This window comes from Giraffa tippelskirchi, chromosome 2 (genome assembly GCF_054371585.1).
Source record: "Giraffa tippelskirchi isolate mGirTip1 chromosome 2, T2T-mGirTip1v1.2.pri, whole genome shotgun sequence".
NCBI lineage: Eukaryota > Metazoa > Chordata > Mammalia > Artiodactyla > Giraffidae > Giraffa > Giraffa tippelskirchi.
The window spans coordinates 348,974-364,963 of NC_137276.1; the positions used below are offsets into that span (position 1 = coordinate 348,974).

Consider the following 15,990-nt stretch of genomic DNA (forward strand, 5'->3'; position numbering starts at 1 on the left):
ACCCACTAGGGTGGCTATATTTAAAAAAAAAAAAAACAAAACAAATTATCAAGTGTAGGTGAGAATGTAGAGAAATTGGAACGCTTGTACTTTTCTGATAAGAATATAAAATGGTGCAGCCTCTGTGGAGAATAATTCAGCATTTCCTCAAAAAGTTAAACATAAAATTCTCACATGACCCAGCAATCCCACTCCTAGATATATATCCAGGAGAACTGAAAACTGGTACTCAAGCAAGTATTTGTATACAAATGTCCATAGTAGCACTGTTTATAACAGCCAAAAGGTATAAACAACCCTAAGAGATGGACGGAGAAAGAGAAGGTGGTATACACTTACAATAGCATATGATTCAGCCATAAAAAGGAGTGAAGCGCTGATTCAGGCCACAACATGGATGATCCTTGGAAACATTAGGCTAAACAAAAGAAGCCAGACACAAAATGCTACATATCATATTTCAAGCAACAAATAATTAGAATAGTATCAAATTATAAACCAAAATATGAAACAAATGTCCATGAGTCTATATTGATATAAAGGAATGATTGGGTAAGTAAAGAAATGGGTAAAAAGAAATTTTCCATGGGGAAGAACTGTAAGTCACTTAACTCTATATCTGTCTCTCAAGGAGGGAGAGTATGACCCTTAAATGTGGGCTGATGTAATGACCTCCTTCCAGAGAGAACAGTGTGGATGCAGGAGAGTAATGTGACAGGAGAGAGACTCGTGGCCTCAGCCCAGCGATCAAGGTCAAACAGCAGTGATGGTCCTGCTGACGGTGTGGATCTAGACACGACGTGATGAGAAGGGCACTTTATCTCTGCGGTCTTCCTCCCAAAGACCCATAACCTCGGTTTAATCATGAGAAAAACATGAGACAAGCCTCAATTTGGGGACATCCTATCAAATAGATTACCAAACTCCTCAAAATTATCAAAAAAAAAAAAGTATGAGAAACCCACAGCCAAGTGGAAGCTAAGGAAACATGACAACTAAATCAGTGTGATTCTGGATGGGACCCTAGTACAGAAAAAAAGACATCGGGTACAAACTAAGGAAATCCAAATAAAGTATGGACTGTAGTTGATAATAATGTATCATGCTGCTAAGTCGCTTCAGTCGTGTCCGACTCTGTGCGACCCCATAGACGGCAGCCCACCAGGCTCTCCCGTCCCTGGGATTCTCCAGGCAAGAACACTGGAGTGTGTTGCCATTTCCTTCTCCAATGCATGAACGGGAAAAGTGAAAGTGAAGTCACTCAGTCGTGTCCAACTCTTAGCGACCCCATGGACTGTAGCCTACCAGGCTCCTCCAACCATGGGATTTTCCAGGCGAGAGTACTGGAGTGGGGTGCCGTTGTCTTCTCCGATAGTGTATCATATTGGTTCATAAATTGTAACAAATGTACCCCCACACTAATGTAAGATATTAGCATTAGGAGAAACACTGTATGGAATGTATGGGAACTATCTTACTATCTTTGCAACTTTTCTATAAATCTAAAATTGTTCTAAAATAATTTTGAAAAATTAAGGGCTTCTGTTCATCAAAAGTCATCTTAAAGAAACTGAGAAAAGCTATAAACTGGAAAAAATATATTTGCAAAACATCATAAAAATTATAACACACTGATGGAAGGAATCAAAGATGAACCAAAAAATGAAGAGACAGACCACGTTCATGGATTGGAAGACTTAATATTGTAAAGATGTTAATTCTCCCCAAACTGATCTAGATTATATTCAATTCCAGTAAAAATTACAACAGAATACTTCATAAAATCAACAAGCTGAATCTAAAATTTGTGGAAAGGCTAAGGAACTAAAAGAGCCAAAACTATTTTGAAAAACAAGAATAGTCAGAGCATTCGCACCAGCTGGTTTCAAACCTATAAAGCTGTCGTAATCAAGGCAGTGCAGAACCAGAGCGATGACAAACTTAGAGACAAATGGAACAGAACAGAACCCAGAAATAGACCTGTGAACACAGATCATTCACCCAGAAATAGACCTGTGAACACAGATCATTCAGCAACACAGGCCCATATTCTCGAGCATAAAATGAATCTCACACTTACAGGATTCAGATTTATGCCAAGTGTGCTCTCTGATTACAATGAAGTTAAAGTAGATCAATAACAGAAATATCTCCAGAAAGTCTCCAAACATTTGAAAATTTTAAAACACTCTCCCAGATAACCATGGTCTACCCATATAATAGAACACACATCCTCAAAAACATGTTGACAGAAGCCAGAGACAAAGAGGGGAAATTGGATGGTTCCATCCTGTTACATTCTAGAAGATAAGTGATCTATGAAGAAAGGACTCAGAACAGCGTGGCCTCAGAGTGGGGGGTGAAGGGTTGACGGGGAAGCAGCAGAGTGCTTCTAGGTGAAGGAAGCGTGTGTCTTGATGAGGGGCAGGTTCACGCATCTGTGCATTCATTAAACTCATCAAACTTAGCATCCAAGGTCTGTGCACTTCATTGTGTAAATTACACCTCAATAAAGAAATTTAGAAAGCAGTGTTGAAAGAACTCCTGCAAATCAATAAGTAAAATGTGGAGAGAAATGGGCAAAAGACATACACACACACTCACTCACAGGCATCTCACAGAAGCAGAAACGCTCATTGATATCAACCACACCAAGAGCAGCAGAGAAAGACAGTTCGTAGTGCAGCACTATTTTTACCCTCTGCGTCCGCAGAGATTAGGAAATCCAGCACCCCATCTGTTGGAAAGGATGTAGTTCGACTGTAGGACTGTAAGCCATACAGCCACGCTGAGGTGAGAACTTGGCATTTTCTTGTGAAGTTGCCTGTGAAGTTCACCCCCAGCGCTCCCGTTCACAGGTGTAGCTCCAAGAGAAACGCTGGTGCGTGGCGCTCAGGAGCTGAGCACAAGGACAGAGTCACCAGTTGTGATGCAGAGGCAGTCGTGACAGAATGTTATTGCTCAGGTGTCAGGACGAATGCAGAACAGCTACCAAGAAGAGAAAGACTCTTAGTACAAAAAAGCAAGACCCAGAAGACAGCATGTAGCATAATACCCTTTGTCATAACGTTTGAATACAAGCAAAACTAAGCAATATCTATAATTAAAATGCTTTAGGCAGCAGGGGAATCCCATGAGTGGTCCCTGGAGAGGGAGGGGGAAGCTGGGGTCACTTAGCAGCCACTGCCTAGGCCTCGAGTTGAGAGCAGGTTTGCAATAGTTCCATTATTTTACAACTAAATGAATAAATAAACGCCATGTGTGGGAAGGAAATAAAATGAACACTATTGTGTAGCATCCACTCTCCTTTGAACCTCAGGGAAGGGCCTTGAGGCTGAGAGCCGGCTCAGGCTGGGCCTCACCAGGGCCAGGGCACCCGGAGGGCAGGCCGCAGGCCAGACTCTGCTTGTCCCGAGGGGAAGGCGGGAAGCCCCCTCCCCTTACCTCAATTCCCTTCTTACACTCCCCCTGGGAACCCTGCAGATTGCTCTGAGGGTCCCACAGGGGTGAGAAATCTCAATTAAAGTCCTCCAGGAAGCCAGGGGGTGGCAAGACCACTAATGAGCACCGTAAAAGCCACCCAGCCACGAGGCAGGGGGACCCAGGGACCCAGGGAGACTTGGCGTGCCTCTCTAGGCCCTGGCTGGAGGCCTGCAGAGACGTGGAGGCACACCTTCAGCGCGGAGAGGAGAAGGGAGGCTGGAGGTGACAGCCTGGTCTTGAGGCAAAGGGCCTGGGGGTGCTAGGAGGGCAGCACTTTCCGAGTTCCCCCAACACACACCGCCAAGCTGCTGGAGCCCCAGCCCTGATGCCCTGGGTCCAGGCTGGCACCAACCCAGGTTCTGCAGATCCTTTGCAGGCCCAGCCTCTTCTGCCGCGTCGCTGACGGTCTCACATACCCAGAGACTAGGGCACAGCCCTCCGTCCACTTTGCTCCCCCTGCAACCCCCTAGCCCTGGGCCCTCCTGCAGCCCCTTCCCACAGGGCTGAGCACCTCTGCTGTTGATGGGGGTCTCTGAGCCCCTTCAAGGTGAGCCAGGAGCACCCCAGTTCAGCCTCTGTGCAGCACAGGTAAACGTAGGAGGAACAGGCTGAGGGTCACCCAAGAATTCCAGCTGCCCGCGGGAATCCCCTCCACCTCCCGCAGGGCTCCCTGGTCCTGGTGAGGGGAGGGGCTGAGGAGGCGTGGAAGCCCAGGATGCCTGGCCTGCGAGCCGGGAACCAGCTCTGCCCCAGCCTGCCGCCTCCCTGCCGCCCACCCATTCTTCAGACACCCAGCTCCTGGGTGTCCTGGCCTGAAAGTCCCAAACCACCTGCCCCCTCTAAGGCTCTGAGTGGACCATTTCCACCGTCTCCCAAAGACCACTTTCAAGCTCAGAAAACACAGGATACAGACCTCAGGCCGGCTCAAGACGGGTCCACATGGGGAAACCAAAGGTGGGGATGAATCTTCCCCCCCACCCCCACCCAGCCCCAGGCCCACAAATCTGAGCCCCAGATTTTGCTCACCCCTGGAGATCCAGCTGGCCTTCTGATGGAAGTGGCATCCTTCCTGAGGATGAGGGGCCCTGGCCAGAGAGCAGCGAGGAGCAGTAGTCCTCTGGGGCGCACATGGAGGAAGCCAGGGAGGTGCCCGGACACACAGCTAAGACAGCACACCAAGCAGGCAGAACAGGTCTTCACCCCTGCGGTGTGCACACGTGGGCCTGTGTGTGAGTGCGCATGTGCATGGGGGTGTGTGTGGACCTGTGTGTGAGTGTGCATGTGCATGGGGGTGAGTGTGGACCTGTGTGTGCGTGTGCCTGTGCCTGGGTGTGTGTGCACGGGCATGCACACTCCCACATATGGCTGTGCCCACGGTGCTGGGACAGGCAGCAGTGCACACCTGAGACTTTCCACACGAGAGTGGGCGTGAGAGGTGGGCTTGTGCTCACTGGTGTGCAGGCGGGGCCCCCACTAGGGGTTTGCTCAGGGCGAGGTGCGTGCTGGGTTAAGGATGGGGGATCAGTGCTGCAGCAACCTTGAGAAGGGGTTATAGTGCCCCCACCCAACTCTCAGGACCCAGTCCTCCGCCCAGCACACATCACACCTGCCTCTCTCCACTGTTCCAAGGTGCTCAGAAGTGACCTCCCTGCCAAGAGGGCTATGAGCAACTCCACAGAGACGTCAGTGACAGAGTTCATCCTGCTGGGCTTCCCAGAACTGTGCCACGTGCAGGGGCTGCTGTTCGGATCATTCCTCACCATCTACATGGTGACCATCCTGGAGAACCTGGTCATTGTGGTGACCAACAGAGCCAGCCGCCAACTGCACACACCTATGTACTTCTTCCTGGCCGACCTGTCAGTGCTGGAGACCCTCTACACCTCAGTCCCCATCCCCAAGCTGCTGGCTGGCCTCTTGGCCTCTGCAAGGACAATCTCCTTCTCAGGCTGCCTCACCCAGCTGTTCCTCTTCCTCTCCCTTGGCTCTTCCGAGTGCTTCCTCCTGGCCACCATGGCCTGTGACCGGTACCTGGCCATCTGTCGTCCCCTGCACTACCCAGCCATCATGGACTCGAGGCTCTGCCTGCGCCTGGCCCTCAGCGCCTGGCTGGGCGGCTTCCTGGCCTCCTGCGTGTCCACGGCTCTCCTCTCCCGCCTCAGGTTCTGCAGCCCCAACGTCCTCAACCACTTCTTCTGTGACATCTCACCCCTGCTGCAGCTCTCCTGCTCCGACACCGCCACCATCGAAGTGCTGGACTTCGTGGCAGCCCTAGCTGTGCTTGCCACCTCCCTGCTGGTGACCGTGATCTCCTACACCCACATCGTGGCCACGGTGCTGAGGATCCCAGGAGAGGCTGGCCGCCAGAAGGCCTTCTCCACCTGCGCTTCCCACCTGATCGTGGTGGCCATCTTGTCCACCACCGCCATCTTCATGTATGCCCGGCCTCATGCCATCAGCTCCTTTGACCTCAACAAACTGGTGTCCGTGGTCTACTCTGTTGTGACCCTGCTGCTCAACCCCATCATCTACTGCCTCCGGAACCGTGACATCCGCGAGGCCCTGGGCAAACTCCACCAGGCTCCCGGCCCCTCCTAGCACCAACAGCAGGAGGAGGAACTTCAAACCCTCCCCACCCTGTCATCTGCTCACCGCCACCAGCCCACACACCAGGGGGTCCACAGCTCTCTCCCACCAGCACAGCCAGAAAGCTCCTCTCCTCCCCCCTCCCCCTGAGACACAGTAGCAGCAGCCAAATGCCAGAGGCGCCAGCTGCCGTGCTCAGGGAACTTCAGCACCAGAGCAGGGGGACAGCTCCTCAGCCAGCGGGAGCGGGCTCGGCTCGCTGATGTATTTTAGTTTTAGCGTTTCTGTCTGGTTCTTCTCACAGTTTCCCTTTTCTCTATCAAATTCCCAGTCTTGTTTCTTTCCTGTGCACATGTAGAAGCCCCTGCGTTCTGTCCGTGATAGCCTTCTTTTTGTCTAGATTGCTTTGTCACCATGGTGGCTGCAAGTTTTTAATATCTGGCGCGGTGAATCCCTCTTCTTTGAACTGCTTTTTCAAAACTTGTTTAAATTTGACTTTTATCTTTTTGTATGAGGCCCTGAGTTCCTTAGTTTGCTTGGACTGCCATAACAAAGTACCACAGGGACGCCTCTGGCAGCCCAGTGGTTAGACTCTGTGCTTCAATCCTTGGTTGGGGATCTAAGATCCCACAAGCTATAAGGCACAGGCAAAAAACAGTACCACAGACAGGCTGACTTAGACACCAGAAATTCATTTTCTCACAATTCGGGAGCCTGGAATCTGAGATAAGGTGTCAGCAGGGTTTGTTTCCTCTGAGGCCCATATCCATGGGCTGTAATCAGCCATCTTCTCCCTGCATCCTATGTGGTCATCCCTGGGTGCATGCCTGTGATCCAATCTCCTCTTATCTCCTCTTATAAGGACACTAGTCACATTGGGTCAGGACCACCCTGATGACTTCATTTAACCTTTTTCCACCTCTGTAAAGACCCATCTCCAAATACAGTCACATTCTTAGGTGCTGAGGACAGGACTTCAAAATATGAATGGTGGGGCCACAGCTCAGTCAACAGTAGGTTCCTTTAAAAACTCTGCTGAAATTCTTACTGGAATCGCATTGAGTTTAGGGGTGAGTGTGAAGGAGGCCCAGGCGAGGCACCCAGCTGTGCTGCCCGTTTCTCCCGTTTATGCAGGTCTTCCTTTATGTTCCTTAATGATCTGTTTATTTTTGCCATAAAGATCCTTTGCATTCTGGGAGGTTTTTTATAGAGTGCATTGTTACTGTGAATGGCATTTTATTTTCTACTGTTTCTTGTTTTGGTAGAGACTTTCTGTTTTACCTGCCGTAAGACACTCATGCGGCTGCAGTCACAAAATATCCAGGTAGCAATCTCTTGCACTAACGGGGACAAACAGTTGGGCTGTGGGCAGTGCAGGGCCAGCGGAGCGGCCCCACTGGGCTTCCCGGACCCAGAATGCCCCTCCCCCACCTTCTACCCACCCTCAGGCCTGCGTGTCCAGCCTGCAGTTTTCAGAGGGCAGCAGCAGCTCCCAGCACCGTGGCCGAAGTCCCCAGTGGACGAAGGGAGGGGAGACACGCAGGCTCCGCCGGTCCCCTCCTTGGGGAGCAGAGCCCCACCCAGCACCCTCAGAGCACACTCCGCTTCCCCGGCTCTGCCCAGGCAAGGGCTCCCCAGTTCCGGGCATTGGGGGTGAACAGTCGACCACAGAGTCCACAGCTTCTTCAGGGCACGGCTGTCTCCTGGGCTCAGGCCTGTGATCAACAGAAGTGGTGAAGGTAGGAAGTGTTCCTTGCTCATATTTTTTGACAAAACATATTTAAAGGCTGTGCACTAAATATGATATCTGCTGAGGGTTAATCTGATACAGCTTTAATCAAGTTTAAAAAGTCATTTCTATGGCTAGCTTTCTTGGCATTTTTCCTTACAAATGAATGTTGATGGAAATCAAATCAAATCACATAACAATATGTAAGTGTATCAGATCAACATGTTGGACACCTTAAATTTACAAAATGTTACATGTCAGTTCAGTTCAGTAGCTCAGTCGTGTCCGACTCTTTGCAACCCCATGAACCACAGCACGCCAGGCCTCCCTATCCATCACCAACTGCCGGAGTTCACCCAAACCCATGTCCATTGAGTCGGTGATGCCATCCAACCATGTCATCATCTGTTGTCCCCTTCTCCTCCTGCCCTCAATCCTTCCCAGCATCAGGGTCTTTTCAAATGAGTCAGTTCTTCACATCAGGTGGCCAAAGTATTGGAGTTTCAGCTTCAACATCAGTCCTTCCAATGAACACCCAGGATTGATCTCCTTTAGGGTGGACTGGTTGGATCTCCTTGCAGTCCAAGGGACTCTCAAGAGTCTTCTCCAACACCACAGTTCAAAAGCATCAATTCTTTGGCGCTCAGCTTTCTTTACAGTCCAACTCTCACATCCATACATGACCACTAGAAAAACCATAGCCTTGACTAGACGGACCTTTGTTGGCAAAGTAATGTCTCTGCTTTTTAATATGCTGTCTAGGTTGGTCATAACTTTCCTTCCAAGGAGTAAGCGTCTTTTAATTTCATGGCTGCAATCACCATCTGCAGTGATTTTGGAGCCCCCCAAACTAAAGTCAGCCACTGTTTGCACTGTTTCCCCATCTATTTGCCATGAAGTGATGGGACCAGATGCCATGATCTTAGTTTTCTGAACGTTGAGCTTTAAGCCAACTTTTTCACTCTCCTCTTTCACTTTCATCAAAAGGCTCTTTAGTTCTTCACTTTTTCATGTGTCAAATATATTTCAGTTAAAAAAAAAAAGACATTTAAAAATTAAGAAAGTGCTCTGTTTCGCTCAGGCCTGTGGCACATCTTCATCCTTCCAGGAAGCTCTGTAGTCACCGATGAGACCAGAAGGGCCTGATGAACAGGACAAGGAAACGCACTGGGGCACAGTGGAGGGCCACCTCCGCGAGCAAGGGGACTGTGCTCCGGAAAGCAGGGCTGGAGTCCAACAGCCAGATTCTGCCCTCAGGATGCATGTCACGGTTCAGTTAATGAAGAACGGCAAAAAAAACTCTCAGCTTTTATACTTAATGGTGGTTGTTTGGTTTTATTGAGGAAAACAATGAAGGGCTGGTTGCTAGATTTTGTCACAAAGGTCATGCTGTTGGTGACATTCCTGGAGTCGGCTTGAAGGTCATCAAATAGCCAACGTCTCTCTTTTGGCCTTAACTCAACATTCAAAAAACTAAGATCAAGGTATCTGGTCCCATCACTTCATGGCAAATAGATGGCGAAACAGTGACAGACTTTATTTTCTTGGGCTCTAAAATCACTGCAGACAGTGACTGCAGCCATGAAATTAAAAGATGCTTGCTCCTTGGAAGAAAAGCTATGACATACCTAGACAGCATATTAAAAAGCAGAGACATTACTTTGCTGGCAAAGGTGCATCTAGTCAAAGCTATGGTTTTTCCAGTAGTCATGTATGCATGAGAGAGTTGGACCATAAAGAAAGCTGAGTGCTGAAGAATTGATGCTTTGAGCTGTGGTGCTGGATAAGACTCTTGAGAGTCCCCTGGACTGCAAGGAGATCAAACCAGTCAATCCTAAAAGAAATCAATCCTGAATATTCATTAGAAGGACTGATGCTGAAGCTCCAATACTTTCGCCACCTGATGCAAAGAACTGGCTCATTGGAAAAGACCCTGATGCTGGGAAAGACTGAAGGCAGAAGGAGAAGGGGGTGACAGAGGATGAGATGGCTGGGTGGCATCACCGACTCAATGGACATGAGTTTGAACAAGTTCTGGAGACAGTGAAGGACAGGGAGGCCTGGCGCGCTGCAGTCCAGCATGGCAGTCAGACACGCCTGAGCAACTGAACAATGATAACAAAGGGAAGAAGAAAGGACCAGGGTCGTGCGTTGATCGTGAAGGCGCGATAGCGATACATTTCCATATTCAAAAGCCCCAAAACAAACAAAAAAGAAATGAAATGTGCTGTCTTCTTTTTCTGAGAAAATCATGAGTGTTTTTCCCCCTTTGTGCAGCAATGAGTAAAATGTGTCTGCAGACTTGCAACCACCTGGACCTGAGCAGTGATGACCTGCTTTCAATGTACTGTTGGGCTCAGTGGCTAATATTTGTTTTTGTGTTTTGGTTTTTTGGCCATGAGGCATGTGGGGTCCCAGGTCCCCGACCAAGGGTCGAACCTTCACCCCTGCATTGAAACGCAAAGTCTTCCCACCAGGGAAGTCCCAGTGGCTAGTAGTTTATTTGAATTTTTCATGTTAATATTTAAACATAAAGCAGTCTAAATTTTTTCCTGTGCTTCCCTCACATCTCTTAACAGAAAAGGCTTAGTGCCTCAGGAAAGGGTTCATTAGCCTCACTCCACGGCTCCTCTTACAGAGTGCCCTTGACTCTCCTCCTCTGAAGGGGGAGTCCATCAGACTCAGAGTCCAAAACTATGCCCTCTGTCTTATATCTGCCGTCTCATTCCTGTCCATCGCTTGGTAACTCAGTCCTCCTGTCGGCTTCCTGCAGCCTTGTTTTCAGAAGTTCTCAGTCTCGACCTTCATCACAGCAGCCTGTTCTTATATAAACACAGTATCTCCCCCAGTCTTTCTGAGCCTATGAATTATTTTTGCCTTTTTAGGTTTTTCTCTAATTCCTCAAACTTCTTGAGCCTTTTTCCCCTTTTCTCTGCCGTGGTCTTCATTGTGTTGCAGGCTTTCCTCAAATGTCTGATAAACGCCTGTTGCCATTTACACTTGAACACGAAGGCTGTCTGGGAGCTGTTTGGCAGGACCCTTGAGAACGAGGGGCAGGGATGTCCCTGAGCTGGGGGCCCTCTGAGCATAGGTGACAGAGAAAGTACCCGGTGTCAGCTGTGGCACTGCCCGGCCCGGGTGGCCGAGGGGGCACGGGCCCCTCACTCCGGGCTCTGTGCCGTGGAGCCACATGTGCGACCGCTCCCGACTCGCAGTGCCCCAGGAGAGGGGCCAGGCCCGGGCCCTGCCTGGGAAGCAGGTCGTGTGACCAGGAAGGCCTGTCACGTCCCCTCACAGGGCCAGGGAGGAGGCAGTCACAATCAGACCCCGTGGGCGAAAATAAGAGAAGGTGGGCTCCCAGGGGACACAGTGGAGCAGCGGAAGGACGCTGAGAGGCCACAGCGGTGACCGTCCCCGCAGGCCCCACATGGCATCCTGATCTCATCAGAGAAGCGCCCTTGTTTCCTGGAGGTGAGCAACTCACTGGGGCTGTTCTGTGCGTGGGACCAGGGAGTCCACCAGAGGATGGAGCCTTGGGCGAGCCCCGCCTCTCCCACCGAGCGTTGCCACAGCAGCCCGAGGCCTGGGGCCAGCAGGAGGCTCTCAGCGGCAGCCCCTCTGGCCCAGGTGGCATTTGAACCCAACAGGGCCTGAGCCTGCCCAGGACAGCGTGGGACGCGGCAGCGCTGAGCCTTCAGGGACCACGAGGACCTGACGGAAGCGGAGAGAGATGGTGTCACAGAGGCGCTCTGCAGCCCGGGGGCCCCTGTGCCCACTCCTGACACCATGAGAGGGCCGGTGTCCCCAGGGGGAGCGACTCAGGGGAGGCCTAGACTCTGGGGTTGGGAGGGGGCCGGAAGGAGGCTCGAAGACAGACAAACCTTGGGAAGCAAGACGGAGCCGGGCCCAGGGATCCGACCCGACGGGGACCTGGAGGCCCGCTAGCTTCAGCAGCCAGGTTACAGGTGGTGGGGCCGCCTGCGGGGCCCTGGAGGAACCTGAGCAGCAGCCCCTGGAGGTGGGAAGAGGGGTCCCGGCTCCCCTTTCCCAGGCCTGGTAGGGGGCCTGCTAGGGCCGGTGCTGCTCTGGGTCTGGGACGCTCAGCCGTCCTCTCCTCTCTGGGCCCCGCGGCAGGAGCCCGTGTGGACACACCCCCGGGAAAGGGATGGAAAGAGGAACTGGGGCGGGGGTGGGGTGGGGACGGGGGGTGCGAAGCTGGGGGGAGGACCGATGCGGTGGAGCTGGGGTTGCAAGCTGCTGAAGACAGCGGGGCTGACTGGTATCGGGGACTAGTCAGGATGGGGGTGCGCAAGTGATGGAGGACCGGGCAGCGAGTAAGGGGGTGCTGGGCAGAGGGGGGCTGCGCCTGCGAAGGCCCGCCCCTATCCCCTCCCGCCCGTCCCGGGGATGAGCCTCCGCGTCTGCCCGCCCCACGCCGAGGGCGGAGGCCGCACGCACATCCAGGCTCCGCTCGGCGCCCGCCGGGTCTCCGCCACAGCCCCCTTCCGCTGGGGCCGCGGTCCTCGGAGCCGCCGCGGTTCTGCCTGAGGTCCGCGGCGAGTAAGACCGGGACGGGGAAGGGGGGGCGTCTGGGGCCGGGAGGCGGGTGGAGCCGCCGCCCGGGGGTCGCCTCTGGTTCCCGGCCCAGCTGCGAGCCAGGCGGTAGCGGGAGGGGCGGAGCGCGAGGCAGAGCGGGCGGGAGGGGGCGCGAGGCTGGACCCCGCCCGGGGTGGGGCTCGCACCCCGGCCCCGGCCCCGGCCCCGGAGCTCCGGGAGAGGCCTGGGAGAGACGACCGAGGCTCCCTGCTGGCCCCCCTCCAGACCCTCACCTGCTTCCTTCAAGCCTGGAGACGCAGCCTCACCCCACAGTGGCCGGTGGGCCTGCGATCGCTGGAGGCCCGAGGTGGTCCTTCCGGAGCGGCCCGCACACGGAGCCCCTCCCCAGGCCTGAGCGCCCTCAACCGCAGGGGGCTCACAAGCCCCGCTCTCTGCCCCCACTCCACGCCCCACAGAATAACCCCGCTGCAGAACCCTCACCCGCCCATTCCCAGCTATTGAACAAGACCCCCATCCCCAGACCCTCATCCTCAGGCAGACCTCCCCCCAGCCCACCCCAGCCCACTCCTCCAGCAGGCGAGGCCCCCGCGTACCACCCAGTGCCGAGTCCGCCCCTGACCCTTGAGTTCCCCGTGCCCAGGCCCCGAGCGCCTCCCTGCCTCCGCAAGTCCCCCTTCCCCAGGTCCTGAGCGCTCCATCCTCACAGAAGCTGAGGTCCCCGCCTCCGTCCTTCTGCAGGTTCTGCTCCAGGAACATGAACTGGGCGGCCACCGTGTGCTGGGCTCTGCTGCTAGCGGCCACCTTCCTCTGCGACGGCAGCGCGGGCAAGGGTGGCCGCGGTGGGGCCCGTGGCAGCGCCCGGGGCGGGCGCGGGGCCGCGAGGGTGCGTGTGAGGCCAGCGCCCCGCTACGCGGGCTCCTCGATGCGCGTGGCCGCGGGGGCAGCGGCAGGGGCCGCGGCGGGGGCAGCCGCAGGCCTGGCGTCGGGCTCGAGTTGGAGGAGGGCCGCGGGGCCAGCGGAGCTTGGCCCGGAGGATGCGGAGGACGGGGCGCCCGGTGGCAACGGAACGGGGCGAGGCGTCTACAGCTACTGGGCGTGGACCTCGGGCGCAGGGCCCACAGGCCACAGGCACCTCTGCCCACTGCTGGGCGGGGCCCTGGGCGCCCTGCGGCTGCTGCGGCCCTAGGCTGGGCTGGGCGCGTCCGGGCCAGAGCTGCCCCCAGCCTGTGCCCTCCTCCCAGGCCCGGCTGGCCACTTCAGAGGCTACCCAGCCCCAATCACCCCTTCCCTCCCCTGCCCACAGCCAGGAGCCTAGAGCAGCGTGGGCACCTCTGGCCTGTCTGCCCGGAGCTGTGACACCTCCCGCCAGAGCCCCTCCCCAGCTCACCCTCCCAGGGGGCCAGTGGCCCAGCAGCTCCAGGGGGCCAGCGGCCCAGCAGCTCCAGGATACCCTGCCTCCCGTTGGGGTTAGGGTCCCCCCAGTCAGGACAGCAGGTGTCCTGAGATCCCCGCACCGGTCCATGCTAGCTGGGCGCCCACCACTCCACAGGCTGTTCAGGCCACCCCAGCTCCTCTGAGCCCACCCTGGACACTTGAGAGCTGTGGACAGTGCTGACCACCCGGCAGGGAGCCGGGCCCTCAGGCTGGGCTGGTTCTGCCACAGCCCAGAGGACATGGTGCCCTGCTCGCCGCCCCCAGAGGCAGCCCCAGGGACTGAAGGACTTGAGGAAAAGGGCTGGTCACCCATCCAGAAAGAAGGGGCATGTGTCTGTGGATCTGTGAGCCCAGCGTGGCCCCATGTTCTCTGGACACTCCCAGAACACCCTCACCCAGGGCCTGCCCAGAGCCTTGCCCTGCCTGTGGACCCAGGGGCCACAGCCCTCTCTGGGCAGACCCTGCGAGACCCACTGCTGGGGGAGCCGGGGGAACACGGCCCACAGCCGCCTCCGAAGACGCAAGGCTTGCCTCTGGCTCCCAACACCCAGGGTAAGGCAGCCCTGCCTCTCAGGTGCCTTTCCCGACAGCTGCCGACCTGCTCCATGGGCGTGAGCCCAGCCTGGGCCCAGGTTTGCTGGCGCGTCCTCTGGCTGGAGGAGCCCCCGGGCCTCGCAGGACAGCTCCGGCCCAGCCCCTGGTCGGTCGGGCTCTGCTGCAGGTGCAGGAGCCTCGCGCGCCACAGGCCGGCCTCCAGAATCCGCCCTCGCCTGCCCTGCACCGCAAGGCCTTTGGACTCAGCTGACAGATGCGTGTCCAGACCAGCATCTCCTGCCGCCTCTGCCTTCCCAGCTGGCCCTCGGCTCTGGTTGCAGTCCGGGTCTCAAATTATCCACAGGCCTGGACCAAGCCTTTCTCTCCAAAGACCCAGGCGCCAAGCTGCAGGACACAGCTCCCTGGAGCCTCCTGTGTCCACACTGCCAGCATTCTTGGGTGCGGCACCCAGATGCCTTCCATTCTCCTAGACTGAGCTCCCAGCTCCACAAGACCAGCAGGGGGTGGCGAAGCCCCAGCCAGGGCCTTAGAGGCAATGTTTGAAAGTCTTAAAACAGGAGGGCCCACCAGGGCAGCTCCTTGGTGACTCAGTCCTCCCTGATGGGCCCGGCCGAGCTGTGCTCAGCCTCAGATGCCCAGGAGGACAAGGACTACGGCTGGTCCAGACCCTCTCGCGCCTCTGCAGCGTGCACCGCCAGCACATTGGACGTGCTGGAAACACTGCTCACGTCAAGTGATTCCCCTCCACAGCCCGACTTCTGGAACGTCTGGCGTCTGCAGCCACACATCCCTGAACACTTCCCACCCCATGGGGCAGGGTTCCGGCAGGAAGCAGGCGGCGCTCAGGGTGGGCAGCCTCAGGCGCACGGGTGAGTGTGCTGGGCGGGAGCAGCAAGACCTAGAGGGCCGCCTACAGGAAGAGGGGTACCCTGGCAGAGGCTCCGGGAAGGTCGCACCACAGCTGGACACAGGAGAGCTGGAGCTGTGACCAGATGCAGCCCCCCACGCCCACCACCCTTCCCTCCCCGCCCTCCTCCAGAATGTGCAGGCTGTGGTGGTGACCTTCCTGCCCCTCAGGTGTGAGCACAGCAACGCTGGGCGCCGTCTCATTAGCTAGAAGGTGCTCAGAGGTGGCGGGAAGGCCTGGGGTCTCCACTGACCACCCTGGCTTGTGCACAAGCCAGGCTGTGAGCAGAGCAGCCCTGGGCACCAAGGGGACGGGGCCGCTGGATTCTTCCACGGCTCCTCGGGACCTCCTGTGTGTGTGTGTGTGCACGCTTCAGTGGTGAAATAAACTCTGCTGCCAACCAGACCGTTCCTTATTGCAGGACCGGGACACTCAGGAACCTGACACACAAGCCCTTGGGTGCTGAGCAGTTCGTGTTGGTTGTTTTTCTTGGCAAGGGGCCCGCGGGGCTGCACGGAGAGAGGGCCAACCCAGGAGCCTCCTGTGTCCACACTGCCAGCATTCTTGGGTGCGGCTCCCAGATGCCTCCATCCTCCCAGACTGAGCTCTGGGCTCTGCAAGACCAGTGGGGGTTGACCGAGCCCAAGCCAGGGCCTCAGAGGCAATGTGACCGTTTGAAAGTCTTAAACAGGAGGGCCCATCAGGAGAGCTCCTTGGCGACTCAGTCCTCCCTGATGGG

General features: G+C 55.5%; 3 protein-coding genes across 4 annotated transcripts; 2 read left to right on the top strand and 1 right to left on the bottom strand.

The window, feature by feature from the left end:
* The first annotated feature begins 5,145 nt into the window (after positions 1 to 5,145).
* Positions 5,146 to 6,081, top strand: LOC145538382 (olfactory receptor 226-like). Its single transcript, XM_081570330.1, has one exon. It carries the CDS (start codon positions 5,146 to 5,148, stop codon positions 6,079 to 6,081), a length of 936 nt encoding a protein of 311 aa, XP_081426456.1.
* Positions 6,082 to 9,105: 3,024 nt separating this feature from the next.
* On the bottom strand, positions 9,106 to 13,111 carry LOC145538383 (uncharacterized). Its single transcript, XM_081570331.1, has 3 exons — positions 13,060 to 13,111; positions 11,680 to 12,613; positions 9,106 to 11,509 (listed from the first exon to the last, which is right to left on the bottom strand). The coding sequence occupies exons 1-3, from the start codon at positions 13,109 to 13,111 to the stop codon at positions 11,119 to 11,121; spliced, it is 1,377 nt and encodes a 458-aa protein (XP_081426457.1). The 3' UTR covers positions 9,106 to 11,118.
* Positions 12,239 to 15,654, top strand: SPRN (shadow of prion protein). Of its 2 annotated transcripts, none has more exons than XM_081572731.1 (2): positions 12,239 to 12,358; positions 13,094 to 15,654. In XM_081572731.1, exon 2 carries the CDS (start codon positions 13,110 to 13,112, stop codon positions 13,539 to 13,541), a length of 432 nt encoding a protein of 143 aa, XP_081428857.1. In that variant the 5' UTR covers positions 12,239 to 12,358; positions 13,094 to 13,109; the 3' UTR covers positions 13,542 to 15,654. The 2 variants fall into 2 exon arrangements, with proteins under 2 accessions (XP_081428857.1, XP_081428856.1); XM_081572730.1 differs by having other exon boundaries at positions 12,239 to 12,347.
* The last annotated feature ends 336 nt before the right edge of the window (positions 15,655 to 15,990 follow it).

Excerpts from the sequence above, each read along its gene's own strand:
- LOC145538382 (XM_081570330.1), top strand. The coding sequence starts at position 5,146 with ATGAGCAACTCCACAGAGACGTCAGTGACAGAGTTCATCCTGCTGGGC.
- LOC145538383 (XM_081570331.1), bottom strand. The coding sequence starts at position 13,111 with ATGTTCCTGGAGCAGAACCTGCAGAAGGACGGAGGCGGGGACCTCAGC. Across the intron at positions 12,614-13,059 it reads AGGCGGGGACCTCAGCTTCT|GGGGGCCAGCAGGGAGCCTC; the intron begins GTGAGGATGGAG and ends GAGGGTCTGGAG. Across the intron at positions 11,510-11,679 it reads GCTCCGTCTTGCTTCCCAAG|GTCCTCGTGGTCCCTGAAGG; the intron begins GTTTGTCTGTCT and ends CGCTTCCGTCAG.
- SPRN (XM_081572731.1), top strand. The coding sequence starts at position 13,110 with ATGAACTGGGCGGCCACCGTGTGCTGGGCTCTGCTGCTAGCGGCCACC.